Source organism: Bos taurus, chromosome 24, assembly GCF_002263795.3.
Source record: "Bos taurus isolate L1 Dominette 01449 registration number 42190680 breed Hereford chromosome 24, ARS-UCD2.0, whole genome shotgun sequence".
Classification (NCBI taxonomy): domain Eukaryota; kingdom Metazoa; phylum Chordata; class Mammalia; order Artiodactyla; family Bovidae; genus Bos; species Bos taurus.
The window spans coordinates 22,016,583-22,040,629 of NC_037351.1; the positions used below are offsets into that span (position 1 = coordinate 22,016,583).

At 42.6% G+C, this 24,047-nt stretch overlaps 1 protein-coding gene across 4 annotated transcripts in view; it reads right to left on the bottom strand.

Moving 5' to 3' along the window:
* MAPRE2 (microtubule associated protein RP/EB family member 2) overlaps positions 1-24,047 on the bottom strand; it is a 187,217-nt gene that overhangs the window by 141,624 nt on the left and 21,546 nt on the right. For 2 of the 4 annotated variants that reach the window (XM_024984216.2, XM_024984215.2), the window contains exon 2: positions 14,690-14,751. The exons of the other annotated variants lie outside the window; for them this stretch is intronic. Coding sequence is in view for 1 of the 2 variants with exons in the window: in XM_024984215.2 (XP_024839983.1) it covers positions 14,690-14,751 (62 nt within the window). In the remaining variant the exon portion in view is untranslated. The remainder of the gene's footprint in view (positions 1-14,689; positions 14,752-24,047) is intronic. 4 annotated transcript variants of the gene reach the window in all.

The window sequence follows — 24,047 nt, forward strand, 5'->3', positions numbered from 1 at the left end:
TGCATGCTGGGCAAGAGAGGTGGAATACAGGTACAACTTCTGAGATAATCGGATCACACACACACTTAAAGTCATTTGCCTCCTATTGCCTCCACTCTACTTCCAGTCCCACCCTAAGGTGTTCTGATGCTGGGGTAATTCTTAGCCTGAGCATCCGGCTGTGAGTACTGCTTGTGGAAATGACTTTGGATTCACACCTGCCGGGATTCTCATCTTGCCTCTACCACTGACCAGCTCTGTGCCTTGAACAAGCTAGTCATTACTTTGAAACTCCATTTCCTCCTTTCGAAAAAAGCATAAGCAAGTTTCATGGAGGACATCTAAAGATGAACAAGATGATAATGAGTGTGAAGCTGCTGGCAGAGTATTTGTACCCACTTGGCATTAAGTTTGTTCTCTCCCCACAATTTTCCTTTGTACACAGGACTCTGGTGTTCAGGTATCAGAGGCAGAAATGAAGGTGACTCCCCCTTAGCAGTAGGTTGTTTGCAGAGCTTGCTCCCTCCCCTATGCTTCGCCTCCCATGCATTAGCATCCCGACTTGATATGGCAGGATGAGATTAGGCCAGACTTCTTTGGACATTAAAGATCAGAGTGAATTTCCTGGGTTGGCTCTATTTGTAAACTGTATTTAAAACTTTGGTCCTGTCTAATCTGGCTTTTATTTATTTGTTTGTTTTGCCATGAGGCATGTGGGATCTTAGTTTCCTGGCCAGGGGTAGAACCCACATCCTCTGTGTTGGGTTCTCTGTGTTGGAAGCACACAGTCTTAACCACCGGGCCACCAGGCAAGTGCCTAATTTGCCTTTTAGAACTGGCTAGATCTCTTCATGGAGAAGGCAATGGCAACCCACTCCAGTACTCTTGCCTGGAAAATCCCATGGATGGAGGAGCCTGGTGGGCTGCAGTCCATGGGGTTGCTAAGAGTTGGACACGACTGAGCTACTTCACTTTCACTTTTCACTTTCATGCGCTGGAGAAGGAAATGGCAACCCATTCCAGTATTCTTGCCTGGAGAATCCCAGGGACAGAAGAGCCTAGTGGGCTGCCGTCTATGGGGTCACACAGAGTCGGACACGACTGAAGTGACTTAGCAGCAGATCTCTTCAAGAAAATTAGAGATACCAAGAGAACACTTCATGCAAAGATGGGCTTGATAAAGGACAGAAATGGTATGGACCTAACAGAAGCAGAAGATATTAAGAAGAGGTGGCAAGAATACACAGAAGAACTGTATAAAAAAGATCTTCACAACCAAGATAATCACGATGGTGTGATCACTCACTTAGAGCCAGACATCCTGGAATGTGAAGTCAAGTGGGCCTTAGAAAGCATCACTACGAACAAAGCTAGTGGAGGTGATGGAATTCCAGTTGAGCTATTTCAAATCCTGAAAGATGATGCTGTGAAAGTGCTGCACTCAATATGCCAGCAAATTTGGAAAACTCAGCAGTGGCCACAGGACTGGAAAAGGTCAGTTTTCATTCCAATCCCAAAGAAAGGCAATGCCAAAGAATGCTCAAACTACCGCACAATTGCACTCATCTCACACGCTAGTAAAGTAATACTCAAAATTCTCCAAGCCAGGCTTCAGCAATATGTGAACTGTGAACTTCCAGATGTTCAAGCTGGTTTTAGAAAAGGCAGACGAACCAGAGATCAAATGGCCAACATCTGCTGGATCATCAAAAAAGCAAGAGAGTTCCAGAAAAACATCTATTTCTGCTTTATTGACTATGCCAAAGCCTTTGACTATGTGGATCACAATAAACTGTGGAAAATTCTGAAAGAGATGGGAATACCAGAACACCTGACCTGCCTCTTGAGAAACCTATACGCAGGTCAGGAAGCAACAGTTAGAACTGGACATGGAACAACAGACTGGTTCCAAATAGGAAAAGGAGTACATCAAGGCTGTATATTGTCACCCTGCTTATTTAACTTATATGCAGAGTACATCATGAGAAATGCTGGGCTGGAGGAAGCACAACCTGGAATCAAGATTGCTGGAAGAAATATCAATAACCTCAGATATGCAGATGACACCACCCTTATGGCAGAAAGTGAAGAGGAACTCAAAAGCCTCTTGATGAAAGTGAAAGAGGAGAGTGAAAAAGTTGGCTTAAAGCTCAACATTCAGAAAACGAAGATCATGGCATCTGGTCCCATCACTTCATGGGAAATAGATGGGGAAACAGTGGAAACAGTGTCAGACTTTATTTTTTTGGGCTCCAAAATCACTGCAGATGGTGACTGCAGCCATGAAATAAAAGACGCTTACTCCTTGGAAGGAAAGTTATGACCAACCTAGATAGCATATTCAAAAGCAGAGACATTACTTTGCCAACAAAGGTCCGTCTAGTCAAGGCTATGGTTTTTCCAGTAGCCATGTATGGATATGAGAGTTGGACTGTGAAGAAAGCTGAGTGCCGAAGAATTGATGCTTTTGAACAGTGGTGTTGGAGAAGACTCTTGAGAGTCCCTTGGACTGCAGGGAGATCCAACCAGTCCACCCTAAAGAGATCAGTCCTGGGTGTTCTTTGGAAGGAATGATGCTGAAGCTGAAACTCCAGTACTTTGGCCACCTCATGCGAAGAGTTGACTCATTGGAAAAGACTCTGATGCTGGGAGGGATTGGGGGCAGGAGGAGAAGGGGACGACAGAGGATGAGATGGCTGGATGGCATCACTGACTCGATGGACGTGAGTGTGAGTGAACTCCGAGAGTTGGTGATGGACAGGGAGGCCTGGCGTGCTGCAATTCATGGGGTCGCAAAGAGTTGGACATGACAGAGTGACTGAACTGAAACTGAACTGTCCAATACAGTAGCCACTGGCTGCATGTGGCTACTTACACTGAATTAAAATGAAATAAAGTTAAAAATGCATAAAAATGTTCCTCCATCAAACATCTCAAATAATCATTGGGCACATATGGCTAGTGGCTACCGAATTATCTCGCATAGACAGAATATTTTGATCACTGAAGAACAATTATAACTCCACTCTGGGTTCTGGGGTTATCAGTGGGAATAAGAAATGTCATAGGCTTGTATATTTTGGAAATGAATCCTTTGTCAGTTGTTTCATTTGCTACTATCTTCTCCCATTCTGAGGGTTGTTTTTTCACCTTGCTTTTCAATGACGTTCAGCCCAAGAAGATAAACTCAGATAGTGAAGCAGGGTAGAAGAAAAACACATTTCTTGATTAGGGGGAGTCAATATACACAAGCATTCTAGGCACGAGCCCATGAGAGACATCAATAGCATTCTCTCCACATACCACCAGCCACTTGCAAAAAAAGTGTGATAAGATACATCAACTTCAGTAACTTAAGTGACATTTTTGCTAGCAAAAATGAGTACTCTTAAGCAGATCCTGGTAGCCTGTGCATAAGGCAGAAATCTACAGGGATATACAATTTGTTAAAGGCTTGCCAAGCGGTTTGGAAGTTTTATTTCTTCACACAAAGGCAACACTTGCCTCCAGCACCACAAGTACCTGTGACAGGCAACACAAGTTTTGTGAATGGGAGATGAGACACCCAACAACTTGGTTCCACAGTCCAGAGTTTCATTCTGAATCAGTTGCTAATTAAGGGTGGCCCCCAATAACCTATTCTGTCAACAGGGGGCCCTGGTGAGTTAGTTACAATCACTGTACAAAGGTCAAACTCATAAACCCAACAGTATCTGCAGCTCTTAACCCAGTCACCGGGCGCCTGCAACATTTTCAAAAGAATACAGCCTTTGCCCCACTTAACGTAACCCTACTGTCCTTGAGATCAATTTCATGTTTCCCTCAAAAGGAGCCCTTATGAAGTTCTCATCTACCCGGGTACATATGCCTCATTTGAACTTCTGAACCCTTTTGGGGTGTGGGGGTGGGGGGGTAGGCGCTCTGCCTAGAAGATGAGCACAGCTGTAAGTTCATGGCCTCCAAACCCCAGTGGATGTTGGTGCTTCTAGAGCGCCCTCCGCTTCCTAGGCGGCAGTCTGTCATTATTCGTGAGCCAGTCATTTCAACACTTTGCCAGTTTCTTTAGATCTCTGACCCTTCCACCTTTCCTCCCTCAGCAGATGGTCTTGTCTGGGACTTCAGAGGGTAATTGAAGCCACTAGACCAGCATTTAACTTCCTGCCCCCAAACCTGCACATTTACCTTCAAGGCAGCCATCGTATTCTGTTTCTTGTTTGTTGCAATGAAGAGGCAAGTCCTGGCTAGCTGCCTCCTGCTCTGTAACCTTCTCCCAGACCCTTCCTTCCTTCCTCCAGACCCTTACATGCCGCTTCTACTGGCTCATTCCCAGCGGTATTTGAAGTGGTCAAGTCTCTTCCATCCACTCTCAATCAACCCTTCTTCCCTATAGGTCCCTCTTTCTCGCCTCATCCTTTGAACCAAATATCTCAAGGCTTATCTAAAGCTGCCCTCTCCATGTCCCCCTCTCTCCTCAACTTCCATGCTGGATCCCACTTCCACCATGAGATTGAAATCATCATCAAGATTACTAACAACCGTTCTGCTGCTGAATCAGTAGGCACTTTTTAGGCATTATCTCCCTTAATCTCTGTGAGGCATTTGGGTTTATCAATCCTTGGCTTTTTGCTTAGTCTCCCATCCAAGTGCTAACCAGGCCTCCTGCTTAGCTTCCGAGATCAGCAAGACCACGTGCATTCATGCTGGGGTGGCTGTAGACTTACTCAGTCTCGAATGTTATCTTCCCCTGGCTTCCATGAGAGTATACACAGCTGGTCTCTCTCCCATGTTTCTGGTTACTCACTTTCAATCTCTCTCTCTCATTGTAATGAAACACACAGAGAACTTACCATTTTAACCATTTAAGTCAGCAGTACATTCACATTGCCGTGCAGCCATCATCAGCATCCTTCTCTAGAACTCTCTTCATCTCACAAAACCAGAATGCTATACCCATTACACAATAACTTTCAAAAAACAAATATAGTAATATTGCTTATATGTGGAATCTAGAAAAATTATACAGATGAACTTATTTACAAAGCAGAAATAGATACACATAAGTAGAAAACAAACTTATGGGTACCAAGGAGGAAAGAGCGGGTGGAATGAATAGGGAGATTGCGATTGACAAATAAACACTGCTATGTATAAAATAGATAACTAATGAGAACCTACTGGATAGCACAGGGAACTCTACTTAATGCTCTGTGGTGACCTAAATAGGAAGGAAATCTAAAAAAGAGGGGATATATGTATATGTGTTGCTGTTGTTTAGTTGCTAAGTTGTGTTCAACTCTTTTGCGACCCCATGAACTGTAGCTTGCCAGGCTCCTCTGTCCATGGGATTCTCAGGCAAGAATACTGGAGTGGGTTGCCATGCCCTCCTCCAGGGGATCTTCCCAACCCAGGGACTGAGCTCACATCTCCCACACTGACAGGCAGAGTCTTTACCACTGAGTCACCAGGGAAGCCCATATATATGTATACCTGATTTACTTTGCTGTCCAGCAGAAACTAGCACAACATTGTAAAGCAACTATACTCCAGTAAAGATTCAAAAAACAAAAAAACAATAACTTCTCAGTTTCTCCTCCTCCCAAGAACCTTGATAAGCATGATGCTTGTTTCTGCTTTATGAATTTGGCTGCTCTAGGTATCTCACATAAGTGGAATTGTATTCTTATGTAAATGGAGCTTTTCTGTGACAGATATTTCACTTACCATCCTCGAGGTTCATCTATGCTGTAGCATGTAATAGAATTACCTTCCTTATTTAGGCTGAATAACATTCCATTGTATGTATATACCGTATTTTGTTTATCCATTCACCTGTTGATGGGCACTTTGGTTGCCTTTGGATATTGTGAATACTACTACTATAAACATGAGTGTACTCTTTTTTTCCCCTTAATCTACCTCTTAAATATTGGTGATCTTCAAGGTTGTATTCTCCTTGGGCAGTTTTACCTGTATTCATGGTTTATTGTTTACATGCTGCTGCTAAGTCGCTTCAGTCATGTCCGATTCTGTGCGATCCTATAGACGGCAGCAAACCAGGCTCCCCCATCCCTGGGATTCTCCAGGCAAGAATACTGGAGTGGGTTGCCATTTCTTTCTCCAATGCATGAAAGTGAAAATTGAAAGTGAAGTCGCTCAGTCGTGTCCGACTAGTGACTCTCAAAACTATACCGTGGTTCAATTTTTCTGTTTTGGGATTCAGATCTTAATAGGAACATATATCCTCTTGGATGACTACTTTTTACTTTGGCATCCCTGAAGGGGGTCCCCAAGGATCAATTTGTGCTCCCGCAGAAGATGCTTCTCCATTAATCCCTTCTTGATACACCTTGTATTCCCTATAGCCCTTACCTGACTTTTTCTTCTCAACACTGAAATAGATTACCACACGGCAAGCACTCAATAGATGTGCTGAATGAATGAATTAGACCTTGACCTCTCACTTACCCAACCCTGTCTATTTTGCTTTCTAAACTGTGCTCAACCTCCTCTCTATCCTCTGCGTGCTAAGTCACTTCAGTGGTGTCTGACTCTAACCCCCAGGCGTCTCTCTCCATGGGGATTCTCCAGGCAAGAATACTGCAGTGGGTTGCCATGCCCTCTGCCAGGGCATCTTCCTGACCTGGGGATCAAATCCTTGGCTCTCATGTCTCCTGAATTGGCAGGTGGGTTCTTTGCCACTAGAGCCACCTGGGAACCCCCACTGTCACCATCACCTAATCCAGATGCTCGTCAACATCTTTCACTTTATGTCTCTACTTTTAATCTCATCCTCTCCTGATCACTTTCCATACAGAGTGACCACCCTTAGATAAAAATGATAGAAGTTTTACTCCTCTACTTAAACACCTCAAATATCCCTTTGAGGATACAACCCAAAGTTCATCATTGGCCTCCCAAGGCCCTTCCTGATCTGCTTGTCCATCCAGCCCTCCCTCTCACTATCACCCTGAGGCTGCAGCTCATTACTGAACTTCTTTCAATTTCACTAATACACCATATGCTTCTCATATTTTCTTTCCAGGTCTTTGAAGATGCTACTCTTTCTGCCCAAACAATCTCTCGTTCTCTGCAATCCCCCTCTGATCAACACCTGCTCGCTCCTCCTTTTCCTTCAGGTCTTAGATGAGATGTCACTGCCTCTTGGAAGTCTCATCCAACCTCCCTGTTCCAGTCGTGGCTTTGCTGTCACTGCTAGGAGGTTCACAGGATGCCATGGAGGTGCCTACCATAGTACTCAGCACCCTGAAGAAGAAGCTGCCCGTTTTATTAGTGTCCCCTATGGTGGGTCATAGCTCCCGGGGCTGAGACTTTTTCTTACCCAAACATACCCTCTGCACCTTGCACAGAGATGGGACCATGGTAGAAGCTTAATATTTAACATGCAATCCTCTAAAATAATTCAGCCTGGGACACTTCAAACATCCAGGAAAGTATTAAAAAAATTGTATAACAGCAATAACATACACAGTACTCACAAGCTATATTCTGTAGTTAACATTTAGCCATATTTTCTTCATCTAATCATCTTGCACTATTTGACAAATCATTTTAAAGCAAATCATAGAGAAAATGAATGAATTCTTCAGTCTTACCAACATGTCCACAGACCATAGAAAATAACCTACTGAAGAAAGGGATAAAGAAATAGGAATAGAAACCTTTAAATCTCTACCTAACTGCAGCTAAGTGAAATTCAGAAATGAGAATGTTAAGCTGGGCATCAGATACTTTTATAAATGTACTCTCACTCCATCATTTAATTCTCATGAGCCTTACAAGGTCACCTCATTAATAAACAAAAGGAACTCTGTCAAGACCCTGTAGCTCTAGGAGGGAAGGAGAAAGAAAATAAACATTTGCTGAGCCCCATGATGTATCCAACACTTACGTTACTGCCAATTACTCTCACAACAAACTCAAGATGTAAAAACTCAGTGAGGTCAAGTTATTGGCCCAGAACCTAAGGGAGGAAAATGGCAGATGTAGGAATTTGTTCCAGGTTTCCCTCTCTTTCCACCACTATTCATTACTATTTAAATTACAATTTAAAATACATAAAATATATATATATTTTTTTTACTGTGGTCCAAGATGACTAAAACACATATTATTGCTTCTACAGGCACGAGGAATGCCTAGGCTAACTTTTTAGTTCTTTCTAGCCCTGGGGTATAGTGGGCTTCCCAGGTGGCTCAGTGGTAGAGAATCTGCCTCCCATACAGTAGACATAGGAGACACGGGTTTGATTCCTGGGTCAGGAAGATCCCCTGGAGGAAGAAATGGCAACCTACTCCAGTATTCTTGCCTGGAAAATCCCATGGACAGAGGAGCCTGGCAGGCTACCATTTATGCAGTTGCAAAGAGTTGGATGTGACTGAGCACACACATACATACCCCTTCGTGGTATAGATGAGGCAGAGGAAATTACAACGGTGAACTAGAACCAGCAGCATGTGAGATCAGAAGCCAGGGACCTGGTGCCCTGGCTTTGCCACCGAATGTCTGACACTAGGCTAGTCACCCAGCTCTGTGCACCCAACAATGTTCACCTGCCAAACGATTGAGCCGGATGAGATTCCTTCCAGCTGTTACAAAACACAACACACAGGAAACTCTGCGCTTCTTAGAGCTTTGCCTCAGTCATCAGCTGGCGAGGCTTGGATGGAGGTCTTCCTGATCCCAGCCCCAGGTTTTGTACACTCAGTGAATGTGCTCCCTGGGGCAACGAACTGTAAATGGAGGCCGGTGTCGGTCAGTGCAGGCAGAATAACTTCAGACTTCCAGAAGCATATCTCCCACAGATTCTAACATGATAACTGCAGATGAAGACGGTGCCAGAAGAGGAGCTAGGGAAAAGTCCCTGCTCAAAAAAACCCTGGTTTCATCTCTACCACTTGTACCCTCTGCTAGTTGAGCCATCCCACTGATCACACTTATACTCTTTGGTGGGGGCGGGGGGCGGTATAGAAACTTTTATATATTTATTTTTTATTCATTTTTATTGAAGTATACTTGCTTTACAATGTTATGTTAGTTTCTGCTCTACAGCAAAGTGAATTGGCTACATGTTTACATATATGCCCTCTTTTTGGGATTTCCTTCTCATTTAGGTCACCACAGAGCACTGAGTAGAGTTCCCTGTGCTACATAGTGGGTTCTCCTTAGGTATCTATTATATATACATATATATGTAAGTATTTTATACACAGCATCAATAGTGTATATATGTCAATTCCATCTCCTAATTCATCCCATCCCTCCATGCCCCCTGAGCATACAACTTTTTTTTTAAAGGCTGTTTATCCCACTAGAGTAAACTTTAAGAGCTCTGTCTTTTCCCCTTTATATTCCTAGCTTGTAGCAGGGGACTTGGCATGTAGTTGGCAATCAAGACATGCTTATGGAATGAAAGGCAAATCTTACCACCTCCAAACATCCCAATGCAACTTATGTTCAAAGTTCAGCTCAGACACCATCTCAACCTCCCCTCATCCCTCCCAAATGCCCATTGTATTGTCGCTATGTTTCTTCCATGATGTGTCTCATCTTCTAAATTTTATTAGTTCTTTATGTGTGTATCATAACTCCCTAGTAAGATCAAAGTCACACAGAAGCTATCCTCTGCTCACCATTAAAACCCTATAATACATAGTTCATATTTGCTGTTCTTCAGTTGCCTAGTTACGTCTGACTCTTAGCGACCCCGTGGACTGCCGCATGCCAGGCCTCCCTGTCCCTCACCATCTCCTGGAGTTTGCCTGATTTCATGTCCTTTGTATCAGTGATGCCATCCAGCTGCCTTCAGTCTTTCCCAGTGATAGTTCATAGTAGGCACTCAATAAATACTTGTGGAAGTAGAATGTCATATATATACATACAAACATACATTCACATACACAAAGTAACTGTCCCAGTTCTTTAAATATAGAAGACATTAATTACTATTAAGTACTGTTTCTTATAAAGTTGTGGTGAGGCTAATACTCTCAAATTGCAAACACTTGTAGAATACTCCAAACCTTTTAAGAAAAGATATTTAAACTAGACTAAAAGTTATAAAACTGGTCACATCCTTGGATAATATTACTTCTGGGATATTGTCCTAAGGAAAAAAACAAACCAAACCAACCAAAACAATAACAAAATGTACAAAAAAATGTTAGTACAGCATTTTTTAGTGAAAAATTAGCAACTATTATGGGACATTGATGCAATATAATACTATTTTGTCCTAATGACTTTTCCGATTACTCATGAAAGATTCTTGTGACTAATGCTAAATAAAACACAGAGTTCACATGCACTGTTACCCACTGTAGAAAAACAGAAATACTTATGCGAATAGCAAATATGCACAAAAAAGAAAAATAATTATTTTAGAATGGTGTTGGTAGATATATTTTTTACTCAAAGTTTCCTTTAAATTTATTGTTTTTATAATAAAAAAAATTTGGTAGAGTCAACATTAACCCATCTCTAATGTGGCTATATTTCCCATAGACAGCTATTTAGTGAGGGTCAAAGTGGCAAGCCACTCCAGTATTATTGCCTGGAGAATTCCATGCACAGAGGAGACTGGCAGGCTACAGTCCATGGGATCTCAAAGATAGAACATGAGTGAGCAACTGAGCAGACATCATCAAAGCATAAATTAAAATGTTTGCTAATAGCTATCACTCCCGTATTTAACTCTAGCACTCAAGTGGTACTGAGTAAGGATGCTATTCTGTGTCATGAATACAAAGCATAGGCATCGTGTGCAGACACAGAAACAAGTTTGGATGAGAAGCAAGAAATTAGACCCGGAACGGGAATCTCAGGAACCACACAAATGAGGACGAGGTCACTCACTCAAGGAAACTATTCATACTGGTTTCTCAGGGGGTTAACTTAGGAGGCTGCCACCCAGCAGGGGTATGCAGAGAAGGCAGAGGAGTGAAGGATGGCTGTCTGCTTGAATCACCACCATCTCCTGTCCCCTGACCATGTATTATTTCACATTAAAGCTGTAAACCTGCCAGCCTAATGCCACTGGCTGCCTGTATTTGCCAATAAAGTTTTATTGGAACCCAACCAGGTCCGTTCATTTACATTCATTATGTTTTCATTCTACAACGAGTTGGATACTTGTGACAGAGACTGTATGATCAACCCACAAAGCAGGAAAGTATTTACAATGTAGTTCTTTACAGAAAAATAATTTGTTATATAAGCTATATAAGGAGATTTATACACAGATGCCCAGTTTAGGGTCAACTTTTTCTATTACTTTTTTCTTCAAACATGCCAGCTTAGAAGATAAATTATACGATCACCTTATTAACCAAGCAGAATTTTGAGGGTGAAAGGGAGTGCTAAGTGGATACTATTCCAGGACAACAGAAGTTACGTAGGACAGCCCAGGACACCAGATCTATGGGCACCCTCCCGGGGCATAAGTGTATGTGTGTGCTTAGTTGCTTAGTCATCTTTGACTCTTTTGTGACACTTTGGACTATAGCCTGCCACGTTCCTCTGTCCATAGGATTTTCCTGGCAAAATACTGGAGTGAGTTGCCATTTTCTTCCTCCAGGGAACCTTCCTGATGCAGGGGTTGAACCCAAGTCTCCATGCCTCCTGCATTGCAGGCTGATTCTTTATCCATTGAGTGAAGAGCAGGTTTCAAAGGGTATTCAATGCCTGTCCAGAGACTACTTTTCTTTTTTTTGAATGAAGTATAGCCAGACCACCTTACCTGCCTCCTAAGAAATCTATGCAGGTCAAGAAACAACAGTTAGAACTGGACGTGGAACAACGGACTGGTTCCAAGTTGGGAAAGGAGTACATCAAGGCTGTATACTGTCATCCTGCTTATTTAACTTATATGCAAAGTACATCATGCGAAATGCCAGACTGGATGAAGCACAAGCTGGAATCAAGATTGCCAGGAGAAATATCAATAACCTCAGATATGCAGATGATACCACCCTTATGGCAGAAAGTGAAGAGGAACTGAAGAGCCTCTTGATGAAAGTGAAAGAGGAGAGTGAAAAAGCTGGCTTAAAACTCAACATTCAGAAAATGAAGATCATGGCATCCAGTCCCATCACTTCATGGCAAATAGATGGGGAAACAATGGAAACAGTGACAGACTTTATTTTTTGGGCTCCAAAATCACTGCAGATGGTGACTGCAGCCATGAAATTAAAAGATGCTTGCTCCTTGGAAGAAAAGCTATGACCAACCTAGATAGCATATCAAAAAGCAGAGACATTTACTTTGCCAACAAAAGTCCATCTAGTCAAAGCTACAGTTTTTCCAGTAGTCATGTATGGATGTGAGAGTTGGACCATAAAGACAGCTGAGTGCTGAAGAACTGATGCTTTCGAACTGTAGTGTTGGAGAAGACTCGAGAGTCCCTTGGACTGCAAGGAGATCCAGCCAGTCCATCTTAAAGGAGATCAGTCCTGAATATTCATTGGAGGGACTGATGCTGAAGCTGAAACTCCAGTACTTTGGCCACCTGATGGGAAGAACTGACTCTTTGGAAATGACCCTGATGCTGGGAAAGATTGAAGGCAGGAGGAGAAGGGGACAACAGAGGATGAGATGGTTGTTATCACCGATTCGATGGACATGAGTTTGAGCAAGCTCTGGGAGTTGATGATGGACAGGGAAGCCTGGCGTGCTACAGTCCATGGGGTCACAAAGAGTCGGGCACAACTGAGTGACTGAACTGAACTGATAGTTGATTTATAATGCTGTACAGCAAAGTGATTCAGTTTTCCACCTATCTATACGTTCTTTTTAAAAAATATTATTTTCTACTGTGGTTTATCATAGGATATCGGATGTAGTCCATTGTGCTATCCAGCAGCACCTTGTGTATCCATTCTCTATAATAGCTTACGTCTGCTACCCCAGCCTCTCGTCCCAGTCCTCGTCACCTGCCTCCTCCTTGGCACCCACAGGTCTGCTCGCTTTCTTCATGAGCCTGTTTCCGTTTCACAGATGGGTTCATTTGTGTCATTTTTAGATTCCACACGTAAGTGATATCATATAGTACTTATCTTTCTCTTCATGACTTATTTCCCTTAGTTTGGTAATCTCTAGTTGCATCCATGTTACTGCGAATGGCATTATTTCATTCCTTTCACGGCTGAGTATTATTCTGTTGTCTACCCCATCATCTTTATCCATTTCTCTGCTGATGGTCACTTAGGTTGCTTCCATGTCTTGGCTATGGTCAACAATGCTGCTATGAACATAGAGGTACATATATCTTTTTGAATTATAGTTTGGTCTGGATATATGCCAGAAATGGAATTGCTGGATCGCATGGTAATCCTATTTTTAATTTTCTGAGGAAGCTTCGTACTGTTTTCCGTAGTGTAGCCACTTACATTCCCACCAACAGGAGAGAAGGGTTGTGTTAGGGGCTGCTTGTACGTGCATACAGAAAGCTCAGGCGGCTCCTCTTAGTGGTTCTTCTATTTCAGTTGCTCTCAGATGCCTTTCTACTTCCTTCCCTCCGTCTCAGCTCTGTCTGAGGTTCAGCTCTGGTTCTTGAAGAGTCTAGCTGTTTGGGCACCACTCAGGGTACACACAGCATCTCTACTTTCATTAGAGTAAAAGGGCAAATTTACTCATCCTATTTAAATAAACCTTAATCATTGCAAATAAGAATTTTGTACCTGTAATCACTTGGTTTAATATCTAGGCAACTCCTTAAAATTCTACTTTTAAGAATTTTCAGTTTCTCTTATCAAATAATTTATTTTAAAATGACCATCAACCATAGCATTTTATCCCAAAGAGATCCCAAGACAAACACGGTATATTACCCATTGATTTGAGCTTTTAGTACTCACCAATACTGTTTGGAAAATTACTGAAGAATGAAGTTGTTAATTTTATCCTTTCAGAGTGATACAAAATAAAACAGCACATACTCCACCCCTCCCACCCCCAAACACACACATCTGTCCCCTACTCGCTGTAAAAGTTTCAATGATATGGGCAGAAAAATAAAACCAAAGATCTTTAGAGCACCCCGAATGAAATCCAGGATGTTACACTTGGTGAGACTATTCCCTGTGTGAACAAAAGTAGCTCACAGCTTTGAAATCTCTCAGGATGGCTTTCCAAATATTGCCATCTGGTGGAATTTCAGTTAATTGCTCCTTTGTTCTAGTGAGCTCCTGGAATATTAGATAGCGCACCAGTGGGAAATAACAGAAGGTCAAATGATTGTGTCTCAAACACAAATCCCAAACTGGAAAAAAAAAAAAAAAAATGACGCTTTCTGAGCTTTCATCTCCTTTAAGACACCCATCTCTATTTTAAAGTCAATGGAGCAGTGGCCTGGATTTTTAACAAATAATCCCTTCTTCATAATTAGAAATATCCTGAGGTATCTTGGTATTTTCTCAGTTCACTTCTCACCAGGAAAATCTCCAAAATTAAACTTCAACTGGCGTGAGCATTTTTAGAGGAATTGCTGATAACAGCTAATTAGCTCTTGGTACACATGGGAAATGGAATGTTGCTTGAAAAATAATGTGCGAGTGAAGCGTGTTTGCTGGAATACTCGCTTTAACTGTATAATGGAATTTTGAAAGTAAATTTGTTACAAAGGCATCAGTAATATGCACTCCGATTTAATCTGTAAACAGGGAGTCGTGCAACATAATTTATGTTTAAACCTTACCTTGAGCATCCAGGCTCTCTCCCTGGCTGTCGAGATGAAATATTCCTCTGAGAAATGGGATACTGGCATAGAACAAATGAGAAAAAAAAAAAAAAACACGGAAAAAAGCATTTAATCTGATGAAAACATAGGAGCAGAGAGTTATAATTTAGTTCATTGGGTGTGGCCAGCAATGGAAGAGAAAATGAAAAAGTGCACAGAATATCCACATTCAGTTGATTGTATCATATGAGAGAAAGTCAGCCAAACACTAGGTTTCTCAGCTACATTATTATATCAATCCTTGGGTTGATCGATTATAGTTTGAGAGTGTTTATATAATAATAGTCCTATAAAGGGAATTTTTTTACCTTCCCCCACCCTGATAGCCTGGTGTGATGGGAATCATGTGTTAGCATATAATCTGAGGAACTAGGGCCCCCAGTGAGGTATCAAATGCCAATATCAATTAAAGTACTGACTTTCCCAAAGTTGGGTTAATTTGCAGATTTTATATCTAGTATCAACATAGGCTTATTCTTCTAGTTAAAAGATGTGTTTAATTTTAACAGGATAAGCATTATAAACAATGCCAGGATCAAACATATACACACACACACACACACATATATATACACACAGCCAAGGAATTACTTTCTTTTATATGAGTTTGCTATTTATATTCAAATCTGCTTTGACTAAATGATAAAGTAAATAGATGAAGGACAGATCTGATTCCAGAGGCTGAGAAATGCTTGTGAGCTCTGGGTTTTGGGGGTCCCAGGTTGGGGGTGAATGGGACCTGGGGCAGCTGCTTGTGGCTTAAGTAGATGCTACTAAAAAGGACCCGAGGTACAGATTAGTGGGAGCCGCAGGGGTCTTCCCGCCACCCCCAACTAGAAATCACCCCTCTCCACCTGCCACCTAAGCCTTCGCCCTGCACGTTGCTTGTCTATGTTTTCTGTATGTGGCCATTTTGTAAAAGCCTTTGGTGCTTGTTTAGTTTAAAATCAACTGTACAAAAATAAAATATTTGTGACAGATCCAACACAATGTGATTAATCCCAGACATAGTTCTGCAGATGTCCCTGGGAGAAAGATTTTAAGCAAGAGAAAAGAGGGACTTCCCTGGTGGCCCAGTGGTTGGGCATGTGCCTGCCGATTCAAGGGACATGGGTTCGATCTCTGGTCCAGGAAGATTCCACATGCCACAGAGCAACTAAGCCTGGGCACCACGACTACTGAGCCCATGAGCCACAACTACTGAAGCCTGTGCACCTTACAGCCTGAGCTCTACAACAAGAGAAGCCACCATCCTGAGAAGCCCGCACACTGGAATGAGAGAGGAGCCCACAACCACCGTAACTAGAGACAGTCTGCCTGTAGCAATGGAGACCCAGCACAGCCAGAAATAAATAATCAATTTTTTTAAAAAAAGAGAGGCATTTAGCATTTTACAATTTTTTTTTTTTAAATAAGGGAACGAGTAGATGGTGAAAAGGGAAAAAAAAAAGCAAACAACAAAATGGTAGGTGCTGAGATGACAAGCAATGGCAACAGCTGAATTGTCAGTGTTACACCATTCAATAAGAGAGTTCAAAAGTCATTTATATAATTTGGCTTGCATAAAAATCAGAAAATTTAATGTGAATGGTTTCAAGAACTGACGTCAGTCAGGTAAGCTACTTTTTCCCCCTTAACAGAAATTCCTCACATACTTCATAGAATTTAATTTTATGAGTGTTTCATATCTTTCCCATAATTTAACAAGAGTTAATAAAACTAAAAAAGTCTGGTTTAAAAAAATCTGTTCCCATCCACATCAGTTCCTTTTCCCAAGTCCTCCCATCTTTAAGATATTTTAACTGAATCAGAAAAAATTTTTCAGTTGCTGTCTTTATTTAGCTAGTACAAGTAGCTATGTTACTAGGCAAAATGCTGGCTATGAAGCTAGGAAGCAAGAGTGTAAGATTCCTGGTTTTTCTATAAACCAGATAATTAGCCCTTAGAAAAGTCAAGGTCAGCTGTACACAATTGGCCTTTTTCTGTTCTGACTACAACAGCCCATTACGAATTTTTCAACAGCTGCAATGGATCAGTTTGGGGAAGAATGAGACCATTTATTGAATACCCCTGCACAAGTCATTGGACATATTTTATCTAATTCAAACCTCAAATCCATATTATTAAAATGAAAAGACTGAGGCTAGGAGCAGCGGAGCAGTCTCTCAGTATGACGCAACTAGAGTAACAAGTCCTAATTGAGTCTGACAGACTCTGCTGTTAAGTCCACATGGCATCATTGTAAAAGCCAGGCTTTGCCACTGATTTGAAACTCCTGGAGAGCTCCTGGTACACTCCTGGGATATAGAAGATGCTCAGTAAGATATGGCCTTGTGAGGGTGAAGATCTAGGTGGGCATGGCTGGTCAGGTGAATGTTTTTCTCTGGGCTGTCTGGCACATATAGACAAGTTATTGCCTATAAATTTCACATTTTTAAAAAGATGATCTCAAAATAGATCACTGTGTAAATGTGAAATGCAGAACTATCAAACTTTCAGACAAACTCTAAAATAAGAGAAAAGCTTTGGGATCTAGCACCTGACGAAGAGTTTTATGTTTTTGACAATGGAAAATATGATCCACACAAGAGAAAAATTGACAAATCGGACTTCACCAAAATTAAGAACTGTTATTCATGTGAAGCAGATAGAAATATAAGGTATAAACCAGGAGAAAGTATTTGCAGACCACTCATCTGACAGAGGACATGTATCTAGAATAAGAACTCTCAAAACTCAGAAAACAATTAGGAAAAGGGCAAAAGACACTGACAGACAGTTCACTGAGGAGGATATACAGATGAGCACATGAAATGACAGTCAACATTGTCAGCCACGAGGTCAGTGAAAAGAACAAAACTGTAATGTGATATCACCAGACACGTATCAGAATGACCAGAATAAGAAATAGTAACATTCTGAAATTCTGACACTGTTCATGGGGTTCTCGAGGCAAGAATACTAAAGTGGTTTGCCTTTGACTTCAATATTTCCCAGATTGAAAGCAGGAGGAGAAGGGGACAACAGAGGATGAGATGGTTGGACGGCATCACTGATTCGACAGACATGAGTTTGAGCAAGCTCCAGGAGTTGGTGATGGACAGGGAAGCCTGGTGTGCTGCAGTCCATGGGGTCACAAAGAGTCGGACATGACTGAGCGACTTGAGCTGAACTGAACTTGCCTTGGACTTAAAGGAGATCAAACCAGTCAATCCTAAAGGAAATCAGTCCTGAATATTCATTAGAAGGACTGATGCTGAAGCTCCAATACTTTGGCCACTTGACGTGAAGAACTGACTCCCTGGAAAAGACCCTGATGCTGGGAAAGATTGAAGGCAGGAGGAGAGGGGATGACAGAGGATGAGATGGTTGGATGGCATCTCCAACTCGATGCACATGAGTTTGAGCAGGAACTGGTGATGGATAGAGAAACCTGGCGTGGTGCAGTCCATGGGGTCACAAAGAGACAGGAATGAGTGACTGAACTGACTAAAATTCTGATGAAGATGAGAAGAAACTAGATCACTCATATATTGCCTATGAGAATGTAAAATGGCTCAGCTACTCTAGAAAATATTCGACTGTCATAAGAAACGAAACCAAACCAAAAATGAAACATGCAGCTACCACACAACCCACCCAAGGTACTCCTGGCATTTTTCCAGGAAAGTTAAAACTTTTTATTAGTGGATTTATTCATAGTAGCCAAAATCAAGACAACCCAGATGTCCTTTGACAGGTTAGCAGTTAAACAAACTGATATACCCATTCCATGGAATATTACACATCAAGAAAAAAAAAGACTACTGCAAAACTTGGTTGGATCTACAGAGAATTATGCTGAGTGAAAGAAGTCAATCCATAAGTTAGATACTGGATGATTCCATTTATCTAACATTTTTAAAATTAGAAGACTACAAAAAGAGAGCACAGGTTAGCAGTTGCCAGGGGTTGAGGAGAAAGTGAGGGCTGGAGGGAAGAGGGTATGATTCAGTTCAGTTCAGTCGCTCACTCATATCCGACTCTTTGCGACCCCATGAATCGCAGCATGCCAGGCCTCCCTGTCCATCACCAACTCCCGGAGTTCACTCAGACTCACGTCCGTCGAGTCAGTGATGCCATCCAGCCATCTCATCCTCTGTGGTCCCCTTCTCCTCTTGCCCCCAATCCCTCCCAGCATCAGAGTCTTTTCCAATGAGTCAACTCTTTGCATGAGGTGGCCAAAGTACTGGAGTTTCAGCTTTAGCATCATTCCTTCCAAAGAAATCCCAGGGCTGATCTCCTTCAGAATGGACTGGTTGGATCTCCTTGCAGTCCAAGGGACTCTCAAGAGTCTTCTCCAACACCACTGTTCAAAAGCATCAATTCTTCGGCACTCAGCTTTCTTCACAGTCCAACTCTCATATCCATACATGACCACAGGAAAAACCATAGCCTTGACTAGACAGACCTTTGTTGGCAAATGTCTCTGCTTTTGAATATGCTATCTAGGTTGGTCATAACCTTCCTTCCAAGGAGTAAGCGTCTTTTAATTTCATGGCTGCAGTCACCATCTGCAGTGATTTTGGAGCCCCAAAAAATAAAGTCTGACACTGTTTCCACTGTTTCCCCATCTATTTCCCATGAAGTGGTGGGACCGGATGCCATGATCTTAGTTTTCTGAATGTTGAGCTTTAAACCAACTTTTTCACTCTCCACTTTCACTTTCATCAAGAGGCTTTTTAGTTCCTCTTCACTTTCTGCCATAAGGGTATGATTATAAAAGGGCAAAACTAGGTACCTTTGTGGGAATGGAAACGTTATGTACCTTAAACATGCATCAATGTCCATAACCTGATTGTAATCTTGTACACAGAACTTCAAGATGTTACCACTGATGGGGAAACGGAGCAGATATCTCTATATTGTTTGTTACAGCTACATATTAATGTACAATTGTCTCAAAATAAAGTTTAACTTCACAAAATCAGGAGCTTGGACAACAAGTAGAATTGAGCAAGATACCTCTTCTTTCCCGCCGCCCCCCCAGCCCTGCCACCTTTTCAGAGAAGTACGAAAGCCCCAAGGCAGCGGGCCAGATGGGGTCAGGAATTTGCTCCATGTTGTGCAGATCCAAGCAAAATAATCTTCACCCACAGTTTTAGCATTCAGAACCCACTGCCAAGCATTCACTGTCCAATCTTGCCTGTCTTGGAACTTTCTCTGCTGTCATCTCCTCTTTCTCTTACATTTACCTTCCCAGCCAAAATGCTGACACAAATACACATACCGCAAACCAGAAATGACGTTTTTAAAATGTATTTTTAATTGGAGGATAATTGCTTCATGATGTACTGGTTTCTGCCATACAACTACATGAATCAACCATAAATTTACATATGTGCCCTCCCTCCTGAACCTCCCTGCCACCCTCCACCCCAGCCCACCCCTCTAGGTTGTCACAGAGCACTGGGTTGAGCTCCCTGTGTTGGGAGGAATTGAGAGAGTAGCATTGAAACATCATACATTATTATATGTAAAATAGATAGCTAATGGGAAGTTGATGTATAAAAAAAATGACTTCTAAATGGCAGTGTGATACACTCTGCATTTTAGAAACGATCTCTCCTACTTTCGAGTTCATGCTTTCCACAAAGTTCCAAACTTCCCACATCTTATTTGCACAGGAATAGAATTTCATCCTTTGTGGTTTGTTGATGACAAGGCCGGTGTTCTGTATTCTAACCTGCGCCACACACTAAATAAGGCTCTAACTGTAATTGCCCTGGGCTTCCCAGATGGCACTAGGGGTAAAGCACCCACCTGCCAAGGCAGGAGGCATAAGAGACGTGGGTTCGATCCCTGGGTTGGGAAGATCCCTTGGAGGAGGGCATGGCAACCCACTGCAGTATTCCTGCCTGGAGAATTCCATGGGCAGAGAGGCCTGGAGGGCTACAGTCCACAGGCTCGCAAACAGCAGGACACAACTGAAGTGACTTAGCACACACACATGTAATCACCCCACAGAGAGGAGATGGTGGACTTTCTCTTCACCTTAGGAGAGACCCTGTTGACTCTTCTCATTTTGAGCACTAGTCAGCCACCCCAGAAATGAGTGGCCGTAAACCAGTTAATTTCTCCTGCTCTGTCTGTTGGATTTGTTTTACTTGAAAAGACCAAATGTCTTTGTTCGGAAGAGAGTCATGACACAGTCAAACTCTTTTAACAAAGCACATTTTGTTTTCCCCCAGCCTCTGGAAATTTCAAATCCTCTTTGAGCAAACTCAGAATTCTGGCATCTCATGGGTGCGGAACAGCACAACTTCCATCCTTGTTCCAAATCCGTCCAAAACACTACTTCCTTGTCTAGCCATAAAACCACAGGTACATAAGCGATATGTCAGAATGAAAAAAGGGTTGTAAAAATATGGCCAATTGTGCCATATTGAAAGGAAGAGTTCTTTTTTTTCAGTGCTATTGGGTTGGCCAAAAACTTCAAGTTTTTCATAAGATGTTATGGGAAAACCCAATGAACTTTTCGGCTAACCCAATATACCTGTGGCTGCTCAGGTGGTGCTGGTGTAAAGAACCTGCCTACCAGGGCAGGAGACACAGAGATATGGGTTCAGTCTCTGAGTCGGGAAGATCCTGGGAGAAGGGAATGGCTCCCCATGCCAGTGGGGGCTTTCCTGGTGGCTTAGCAGTAAATAGCCCACCTGCCCACCTAACCCCTAGGGTTAGGCAGGGGACGTAAGTGACTCGGGTTCAAACCCTGGGTCAGGAAGAGTCCTTGGAGGAGGGCATGGCAACCCACTCCAGTATTCTTGCCTGGAGAATCCCATGGACAGAGGAGCCTGGCGGGCTACAGTCCACAGAGTTGCAGAATCAGATATGATTGAAGTGACTACATACACAATACATATCTAGCTGGCGAGGCTTCTGCTCAAGGCAAAGTTAAGGCACCCTCCTCCTACAAATAAGCAGTTATTCCCACCTCCCCAGCTGCTCCGAGCTTTTCCAAGAACAGAACACTGCTGGGACCTGAACCCAGGTTTTCTTCCCAGGACTTGACTCAGCTATCTGCATCTTCAGAATGAGCTGTATCCTGAATTCCAAATTCCCTGAAGCTGCTTGGAGATACTGCAGTTGTAGATTACATTCTTTAGTGTGGGAGGCCCATGGCTTTCTAGGAATCATGCAGTTTGTAAGCGTGAGCGAAAGGTCACAGATCCTCAGAGCCTCCTTGATGTCAGCCTTTCTGAGCGCCGTGTCTCCACCACCACTGCCTCAGTTAGTGGCCTCCGGTTGGGCTCAGGGCCCTCCCAGGGCACCAGGAGGAAGCCCAGAGACTGCCCAGTTCAGCTCTCTCAGGGGACCAGAGCCATGACTGCCGGGAAGCAAAGAGCTGAGCTCTTTGGGAAACCAAACCCAAATGAAGTTATCTGGCAAGAAAGGGTCAAATGACACTGAATTTTTGGTATTGAGTATGGTACAATGCATTCTTCTCCTTAAGAAAAGCAGACCGCAAATATCCCATATCGCGTATTAAAAGGCTTTTGAAAAATTGTAGCTGGTTGATAAAGGGATTTGAGTGGGAGGGATTAAGCGTGGTAATGATGCTATAAACTTCTTATGGTCGTGTGATCTGGGCTTCTGTAAAAATAAAAGATAATCTGAAGAGGCCATTTTATAATTAAATAAAAAATTCAGTTCTTTTATACAAACTGAGACTGACCCCCTCTTCTAGAATCCTCCTTTATCCATCTGCTACTAGCCCTAGAAGTAGACAGATTGACCTTTTTATTCTAGAATATTCATGTGCCTATATATAAAAGGGGGCTTCCCTTGTAGCTCAGTCTATAAAGAATCTGCCTGTAATGCAGGAGACTTGGGTTTAACTCCTGGGTTGGGAAGATTCCCTGGAGGAGGGATAGGCTACCCATTCCAGTATTCTTGCCCAGGAAATCCCACGGACAGAGGAGCCTGGTGGGCTACAGTCCAAGCGGGTCACAAGAGTTGGATATGACTTGGCGACTAAACCACTAATGTATACAAGAAATCTGTAAAAATGATGAGACAAACTAAGTATGAGAAATACCACATTCACCTTATTTCTGTGAAATATTAATAATTATTTTTCACTCATCCTTTTAAAAGAGGGGTTGGAATAGAACAGCTTCTTTGCTCGTAAGTGTGATTAATAAGGAAATGTAGCAGAATGTTTGCAAAGCAGAAAAGCAGCACAGAGAACAGCATCAGGTTCACTTACAGTCCAGGGTTCCAAGTTTATGGCTCAGATCATAGTGAAAACTAGAACCCTGCTTTACATGTATCCTATCTATAGCTTGTCATTCCTTCGACCACCCAGAGAAGGAACCCACTAACATATTAACAGTGTAAGAAAGATGATGTGAAATCTAAGACTTTGGCAATAGCAAGAGGGTTGCTATGATCTCTCTCAAAAGATGAATAACCATTGTCCAACTTGCGCTATGTGGAAATCTTTTCAAACTCTGACATTTCCAGCAGAGTCTGTTAGAAGTGTTGGTAAGTGGACAGAACTTTTTAAAATGTGCAGGTATGGACAGGGAGGTCTGGCGTGCTGCAGTCCATAGGGTTGCAAAGAGTCAGACACGACTGAGCAACTGAACTGAACCAGCCAATCGATTAAGCACCTTGTAAGCATTATCTTCAGTTTTACAATGATCCAGTTTTGTTATCCGCCCCTCCCCCCATTTTACAAGTGGGAAAACAGACACTAGTAACACTGTTACTCTGAGTCACATAGTTAATAAGTAAGGGAGGTAAGATTTGAATGTAGTTCTCTTTGACTCCAAACCCTAGGTGTACTTCTTCTTAAGTCACCGCACTGCTTTTGATGTAAGAGGAATATTTCTGAAAGAGGTGGGGAAAATAAACTAGATTTCTGGGAAAAAAAAAAAAAGTGCAGGTATGTTTGTATGGCCTCTGCCTGTAAGTTTTCTGTTGGGGTCATGTGGACCCTAGAACGTGATGTGGCACCAACCAACACTGCTCGTGGGGTTTGATTTACCAAGGAGAATGGCACCCCACTCCAGTACTCTTGCCTGGAAAATCCCATGGATGGAGGAGCCTGGTAGGCTGGAGTCCATGGGGTCGCTAAGAGTAGGACACGACTGAGCGACTTCACTTTCACTTTTCACTTTCATGCGTTGGAGAAGGAAATGGCAACCCACTCCAGTGTTCTTGCCTGGAGAATCCCAGGGATGGCGGAGCCTGGTGGGCTGCCGTCCATGGGGTCGCACAGAGTCGGACACGACTGAAGTGACTTAGCAGCAGTAGCAGCAGCAGCTACTTA